The sequence below is a fragment of the Corvus brachyrhynchos genome, unplaced genomic scaffold, assembly GCF_000691975.1.
Source record: "Corvus brachyrhynchos isolate BGI_N302 unplaced genomic scaffold, ASM69197v1 scaffold6, whole genome shotgun sequence".
Classification (NCBI taxonomy): Eukaryota; Metazoa; Chordata; class Aves; order Passeriformes; family Corvidae; genus Corvus; species Corvus brachyrhynchos.
In genome coordinates, this window is record NW_008238632.1 from 1,774,306 (window position 1) to 1,783,066 (window position 8,761).

The following is an 8,761-nucleotide window of genomic DNA, read 5'->3' on the forward strand; positions in this document are numbered from 1 at the left end:
TAAGCAAAAGACATGTTGTATATTATACAAAGGCTTAAAACAACCTGAAGGAAGATGCAAGTTACTTTGAAAAATGAGGGGAAACAAAAGATCCATTGAAAACTGGGACAATCTTAAGCACGGCAATACATCTCAGCATCTTCCTGTGTGTTACTAAAACACTTTTCTACTTTCCAGAATCATAATTAGATGCAACTGGTCACATGTTACATGCCTTATGTACCATGCATACTTTTAAATCATGAAAAAAGTTGAAACTACAGACATACCTTGTCATCAGGCAGCACGTGCCAGATGGATACCGTCTTCTCCTCAGCTTCACTGTTGATGGAGAGATATGAGGGCTGATAGATTTTTGTTGGTTCTAATATTAAAACCTTGTAGAGAAAATAATTTTTAATAGTTAGTGCAAAACCAGTAGAACTTCAAAAGGTATTGAAATCTGTTAAAACTATTTCTCTACTCACACCGTAGCAGGAAAAACAGGAGAAATAATGAAACAATGAAAAGCAAAATTTTAGGTACTGAGCTAGTTTAGTGTGGCTGACAGTAATTTAAGATTTAAAAAAAAAGCCAACTTTAATTTTTTTATATAAGGCTGTTAAGTGTCAATGGGTAGCATGTATCAATTTTTCAAATTATGTTTTTGAAAAATGCCCGGTTTTGAAATCTTTCTGTCACAATTCAGTCTCCTACAATGCTACCCTAGAATGTCTATCTCCCATGTGGAGAAGATCCACGGTACAACTTTATCATCTTTTGGTAGAAGCATATTTAGGCAAAGCAGAGAAACAGATTAACCTAAACTGAACTGCTTTTGATTTAGACCACCGTGACCTGTAGCCAAACCAAAAGTAGATCAAATTATTTTCTCAAAAGCAACAAGAACCACTGCAAGAGGCTGACAGCTAAAAAGTATAGAAAGTGTAATGGAATAAGAGAAATAAAAACTAGAAGTATAATTTAAAAGAGATGGGATGCAATAATGATTGACTAGAGCAAGTTGGTCTACACTTCTTTTAAAATGTATATAAACACCCAAGCAGAAAGTCTTGGAGAGAGCCATGGCTTAGAGTGAAATCTAAGCCATATCTCCTCCTTCAGAGTTGGTAAGCACACAGATATACTGGAAGCAGTGCAGGGCTAAATTCCGAAAAGTACCTACACATTTACTCTGTAAATGATAACCAGTGTGAATTAAAATGTGTTGCTTGGCATCTCCAGACACTTACAATTTGTAAAATCTGGTTTAAGCCATCTCACAAACTGCGGTCTTTATCCTACAACAAGTTATCCATGCACTGTCCTTTCTTCCTCTAAAGGCCAAAGAGAGGATGATGACACTGATGCTACCAGATAAGTGAGTAACTAACAGCTAAGCTAGTACCCAGGGACAGTGGAGCTCTTAAGTTCAAGCTCTCAGAACCATTCACAATAAGGAAATACGAAAAAAGCTTCTTTTAGAATAAATTAATTGCGATCTGGGAGAAGGGGGGGAAAAGAAAGTTGCTAATTTTCATTTTGTTGACTTGTTGAACTGTGTGATTTTCATTCTGAACAGGCACAAAGAGAATTTTTGTATTATGAGAAATCACATGTCTGTCTGCAACACCAGTGTAGTCACAAAATCACAGAACAGTCTGAGTTGGAAGGGACCCAGAAGGATCACTGGGTTCATACAGGGATCAAAGCCATGACCTTGGCCTTATCAGCACCATGCTCCAACCAACTTCCTGTACAACACCATCAAACCGGGTGGACACTGGGTTTATCTTTTGGCTCACACTAATGCAGTGATCAGCTTTGTTTTGCCTCTTAATATTAATAAAAATTCAAACCATTTTACTTGGACAGTTTTATAAGTCAGAGTCTGCTTTAAGTATCTAATTGAACTATTTCATCATCTAAAATCCAAAAGGATTATGGCCTTGTCTTGTACAAACTCCAGAAGACTCAAAATATCTTTTGTTCCCCTGCAAAACTTTCTACCTGTTCTCCTCAGAAAAGGAAAACCAGACTCCTTAGACAGTCTCTCGTTGCCTCAAGCTCTTGCTGTTCAACATTGAAGTCTTACTTATGGTTTATTATCACATCTACACATGGAAGGTAAAAGAACTGTACAAAACAACCTGTATGCACTTTAACTATCTGGGAGGCAACAGCAAGTGCTATTTAAAACAAAAAGCTGTTTTTGCTGATGGTTTGCTAAAAGGAATACCCAAGACATTATTTCCTGGACATATATAGCTGATACGTGCAGCAAACATAGACCTTCTTACATTATACTTTCAGGACATGGTACAGCACTGGGGCATCTAATAAAAATTCTCAGCAAAACTTTTGTGGAAGAAATCAGAAATAAACATATATATACACACTTATAGTGCAATGTTGTTGAAATGCATTTTCTAGTAGCTGGAACAATACATTTCGGACTGTTTGGGCTGATTTTTAATCTCTAACAGGGCACAGTCTTAATTGGCAATAGAGTACACAAAGGCTGCTGAGCTAGAAAAAGACTGAAATTAATTAAATATCTTTCCTTCAAAGCATAGTATAGTTAATATATTACCACGTGGAATACACTGTAAATGTTTGCTTTAGAAGTATGGTAGCAAACAATAAATAGCAAAATTCTATCTTGACTTTTTTCCTCCTTACTTTTTTATGGAGTACACTGTGCAATCCTGTTGCACCCATATGAATTCAATCAAAATCAATCTAAAATGCAGGCCAAATACATTTCTTCTGGACGAGCAGTTTATTGTCTGGCCACCTAAACAGATACAGTGTTTTTGTGCTCATTTCCTTTGCATCACAATTTGTTTAAAAAAGACCCCAGACCCCGAAAAAACTACCAAAAAGTGTCCCCAAGACCCAAAAAACCAGCTACTTACTGGAAATCGAACTACAGTCACATCTGTCTTTGTGGCTTCAACAAGGAAGTCCATCCAGAAATCCACAAGTTCCTGTTTGGCCGTATGGTGTTCTGGAGTCAGTTTCTTAAAATGCTGATATATCAAAATAGTCTCTACAATAGACTTCAGGTACCTGTGACCATCCAAGCATACACAGACAGAAAACTCAATACAGCTTGTAAGCAGTAATGTCTCTGCTGTTAATCACAACTGAACTATTCACCATTGCAACACCAAGTAATATTTTGCTTCTCTAGGATTGCTTTCCATAATAACAATTCCCAATTAGAAACAGCTGCTAAATGAGGCAACTGAAATATAAAAGAGTCCTGGAACATTCCTTCCTGCACATATTCCTGATACCATATAATCCTAAACCACGAAAACATTACAAAATAACTAAATCCTCTACCTAAGGACCAAACTGAGCCTATTTCCAACTTGTTTCAGTAGTGACCTACTTAAAATAAAAACTCAGGTGAAAAGTCCACTAGTGTAACTTTCTACACTGTTCTATCTCCTATATTGTGTCTGCATAGGCAATTATTTAACACAGATTTCTAAAACATGATGCTTCTTGAACTGATTATCCTACAAAGATGACAACAGCTATGCTAAGCAGTCTTTCAGCATTGCTAGGGAAGGACAACAGCAGTGCTGAATGTTTTCCCTCAATGCAGTTCACCACTCTCTCTGTTGTTCTACTTTCTGGGGCTGATTTATGGGGCTTGTTGATAACATTGCTTTCTCTTCGCATTTTTGAAAAAAAAGGTTGTAAACATAAGCTCACGCAATTTTTATGAATACTACAGCAGTGAGCTATACATGCTAAAAGAAGATTTATCATTGCTATCACTTCATCACAATTAGGCTATTAATGGAAATGTTTGTTTCACCCTCAGAGGGTCTTTAGTGAATATTTCCATAGCTGTGCAATTTCTAATCATCCTTCTTAGACCATCAGGATAGCTGGCCTAAGGTACTGTGTCTATTCCTATTTGCACCGAGTGGGCCCTGCTATAAAGCAGGCAACAGACTGGGAAGGAATTGCTCACAGGAGAAATTTTTCATGAAGCACAAATGAGTGAGCTGTATTTTCAGAGTTTAATCCACAGGCTTAAACCCCAAAGGCACTGGGGTACATAAAATCCTGACAACCAGGCATTCATAAACTCCAGAAAATTCTACCAGGAGACTTCCAGAGAGTGCTATCCAGCTTCTTAGTAAAATATACACATAGTAAAAATGGAAAACCTTGCAAATAAATACACTGTAAATAGCATTTATGAAATCCATTTTGTCAGAAAATTAGAGTTTTTAATTTTTACAGTTTCTATGTTATGTCAACACAGAAGTTAAGCATTTCCATATTTTAGCATCTGTCTGATCACCTTCTGGAGACACACTCTATCCTTTATAAAAAGATAAGAATACATATGCTGTGATGTTCACTCTTATAATTAGCAGAGTGGCAACTTTTTTAGTCAGAAAGGAGTCTTGGTTCTCCCCAGCTAAGATGATCCCAGCCCTTAATGATTTGGTGACCAGTCCTTAAGTGCTGCCTATATCCAAAGCAGGTGTCAGGAACCTGCTGTCAGAGCACACATTTCTTGGCCTTTGCATAACAGATGTTGAATCTACAGGGTTGCCTTTAACCCTGGATTTATAACCTTACTGTTAATTGGACTTTGATTTGCAGTCTTCTCAATCACTACAAGATGCAGCTTGCACCATACAGCTCATTTGTATTCAGTTCCTAAAACAACTGGTATGTGCCATATCCTTAACAGTATTTAAAAGTACAGCCAGGCCTCTCCAGCTAAGCTGTCTTCATTCCCCAAAACCTTCAGGCTATTATGACTAAACTCACAACTGACTACCACTTCTCTTCAGCAATGTAGCTGCAAGCAACTCCTCCTTTCCCCTTTGCCCTCAGAAGGGCCTGAAGTCAATGGTGAATCTGCCCTTCTCACACATCAAATTAAAGACCCATATCAGATCTACCCTTGAATAAGGGCAAAAGGGGAAGAGAGTCCCTTCTCTGGATAAAAGTGCAGTACAATGCACACACAGCAAAATCTGTTAAAAAGCACAAAACACATCTCCTGACAGCTGAATACAGTGCCTAATGTGAAAGCTGAAGGAGTCCAATGTTTTAAAACATAGCAATGTACACGGCCTTGTTTATCACCTTACCATGCTGGTGCCTTTAGTTTAAACAGCTTTTCTGAAGCCTGGATCACTCTTATATGATCATTAGCCAACATACTGGCCCCCAAGAAAGATCCCACTTCCCAATAGCTTTGCAGTTTCTCCAAGCTCCCCTTTTTACCAAGCAGGCTGCTGATCTTTACTCCTGTAGCAAAGAGAATAACAAGTGACAAGAATTTGTATTAATGCAATTTTAAAATAACCATTTCCCTTATTCAAAATCTATTAATTGCTTGCATTACTATACCCTCTCCATTTTGATAAAATAAGATAGAAATCATACTTACCAGTTAATGTTATATGCCTTCCAAACACCCTAAGTGGTAGAATACTTTTTTTCCCCACCCCCTCTTCCTATAGGCTTCTCAAGAAAGGAACTTTAAGACATCACTGTCAGGACAAGGCCACAGTCAGATTACCTATGTTCTTGCATGGACCTCATCTGTAAAGGTAAATTGGGGCCTTAGGCTACACAACATAGCTGCAAAAACTTAACAGATGCTGAATAAGGCACCTATTATGTTTTTTTCTGCTTTGTTTTTTTGACTTACAAGCCCCAAGCCCCAAACTTACCTTTATAGACAAGGTCCCATGCAGAAGGAACAGATGATCCACTGGGCTTCTTCCAGCAGTGATGTTCTTTTAACTGCCGCAAGTCCTACCCCAATGAAAGACATCTATTAATATTCGCAAGTCCCTCAGCAACTCAAGACTACGGAGAGCCTCAGGTTTTATTTTGACTTGCTAAGTTTGCTGAGAACTACAGGCTCCCCTGTGGCCTTCAGGATGAGTTTTAGTTCATATGAGCTGCTACATATAGCTAACATGAGATATGCTGCACCATCCCCTGCATAAAAAACAATTTGCAGCTTACACAACAAGCCTCTTCACTATTGTAGTCTTTAATTCACTTTTCCCACACTACTCCACTATGACAGTTTCCCTCCCACATCATCTTCCATTGTCCTTGATATTTGGGCTGAGTATTCAGAAGAAATTTCAATGCAACAGTTGATCTTGTTTTTTTCCTTAACCTTCCTTGAGTAGCTAGCAGACTAAACTTCATGGTGGGAGCAGCAATAAATATTATCAAAATAGGTATCGTTATATAAGCTACACTTCAGCCTACAAAGTTTATCTTGTTTTATCACATTGCTCACATTTTTATGACATCAAGTCAGGTAATAAAAGCTTTTAAAATGTGAAATTGTATCCAAGTGGCCTATAGTTTATTTCACATCTGTATTTCGCACTTTGTGCTTTCTTGCTAACAAGAAATTGCCATGCTTGAGTAATACACAGAACAAAATAGTACTTTAATCATAAACAACATTATTTGCTTGCTTCTTGGGAAATAAGTTTTTGTTATTCCTGAAGAGAAAAACAATGCCATAGATGTTACAAAGTATCTCTGATCTGCCTGAGAAATGTCGCAGTGTACATCACCTCCAGCAACTCCACAAGGTACCATGGTGACCATCTCTGCAAGGCTTTAAGACAGGGTGCTACACACATTCACGGTCAAAGAGACTGCTTGAAGGTGTATACCTGCACTCATCAGTGGAGAACAGGGAGGGGGAATTTGTGCTGAAAGTGTTCAACTTTAGCTGGTTTCTAGAGAACAAAACCTGAATGCTATCCATAAAACACAGTAAATGGAAAAAATTAATCTCCCCCAGAACTTTAGAGTAACACTCCTCAGCAATATCTTCAAAGGCCACAGGGCTCTACTAGAATGTCTAAAGCATTTGCATGCATGTGATAGCAACACACAAGAAAAGACAGATACCTATTAACTTCCACTGGTTTTTAATGTGACCTCATCACAAGGGATGTAGGTAACTGGTATCACAAGGATACGTGGATCATTTCAGTTGGATGTGCCTCTGCTGAGAGGAAGGGGGAAGGGAGGAATTTAGCTGTGCACAGGGCCTTTGCTAAGCACTGAGCGATGGCACACACAGCTGCAGTGGCCACTGACCAGCTATCACAAGCTATTTGTCACAGCGAGCAGCAGCACCAGTCTCTGGTTCACAGGCAGACATGCTCTGCCATGGTTTACTGCACCTGCAGGAAGACACCCATCACAGCCCTTCTGTGCTCCAGACGTGGGAACAGAGCTAAAGGGAGGTACAAACTGAGGGTGTGGGTTTGATGAAAAGTACAACTCACATGGAGAGGGACTGGCATTACTGGCATGGCAGGGAGAGGTGTTCGTCAGGAGGGTAGGACTGGTGACAGCAACCATTTTGAGTCCCAGCTCAGTAAGGGAGACTTACAGGAAGATAGTGGGACAATGGATGGATGTGTAGCAGTTATGATACCTGAGGACACCGAGTTTAGGAATCATTACTGTTATGTAACTTGAATAAAATGGAAGTTTTACCCAAGTATTCTGTGAAGTGGATCCTATTACCTTAGAGAAGACAACATCACCCTCTCATCAAGTTCTTCTGAGAAAGGTGAAGTACTTGGTGCTAAAACTCACTGTGGTTTGCTGACCATCCTCTGCAAAGCTCATCTACAAAATTACTCATCCCTGAAAGGGAAGTTACTTATCCCTGAGATGCAGTTGCTGTGTGATGACATTAGCAATAGGTTCAAAAGACTGTAACTCCAATTTAAAGAACTTGTGGGGGAAGGATTGTTTTGGAAACTTGCAAAGTGAACCTTCAAGAATTTAATTCTGAATTTATGGTCTCCTTGTATAATTTCCCTTTTGTAAGTTTATTTTTATTTCACCATCTTTAAAAGATTCTTGAGAGTATAAGAAAATCCAGGCAAAGTCAAGACATTCTCTTCTTTCATGATAAACTTGGCATTCTCAAGGGGAGGGAAAAAAAGCAGCAGCTGAATTCCAGTATATTTTATCAAAAATATTTTGCCTTTAAAACAAATGAGCCAAAATAGAGGAACCATTAATGCCAGAAAAGCCATTGTTTTTATAACACCAAGAATATACCCACAGCTTGTGACAAAAATGAGATACACTAAGTAGATATTACCAGTTAGATATTACTATGAAGGCTTTATAAATAAACTGCTTTCCTTGCTCAAATATTGACAGAACAATTCACATTACGGGATCCTTTGTGTGTCAAAGTTGCACAGCCTGCAGAGATCATAACTGTCAATGCAGAAGACAGCATTTCTGTTCTGGTCTCAAAGTCCTTTGTATGGTTAAGAAAGCAATACTACCCAGAAAATAGAAGGAGGGTTTTTATTAATGCTCCATTTGCTCATTTAGTTGTGAACTATTATCTGACAAGTACAGGTAGGAACTTTTAGAAGGCAAATTTTCTGATCTGATGCAGATTGGTAAAACTTCTCTTGGATTTATTCTTACTTTTACTGGAGTTATTCCAATATTGCCAATGTAATCAGATATGCATCTCCTAATTGCAATCTCATGCACCCTCTGAAGAACTGTTAATGACTACATCCTTCCTTACACCTTTCCCAGCCTAGCAATATAATTTCCATATAACCTCATCTGAACTTGACCAGTTTGTTCTTGCTTCTCTCCTAATCCCCCACCAGAAAGCAGAACTTCTCTAATTTCTGTGTACTACAGATAATGCTGTGGGTGGACACCAAACAGAAAGCACTGCCTGGCAAATCAAACTCCTGCT

The 8,761-nt window shown here is 38.6% G+C and overlaps 1 protein-coding gene across 1 annotated transcript in view; it reads right to left on the reverse strand.

Moving 5' to 3' along the window:
• Positions 1 to 8,761, reverse strand: part of MAP3K5 (mitogen-activated protein kinase kinase kinase 5) — a 71,355-nt gene that overhangs the window by 39,048 nt on the left and 23,546 nt on the right. The window contains 3 exon segments of the mRNA XM_008635967.2: positions 270 to 377; positions 2,898 to 3,051; positions 5,115 to 5,274. Coding sequence (XP_008634189.1) covers positions 270 to 377; positions 2,898 to 3,051; positions 5,115 to 5,274 — 422 coding nt within the window.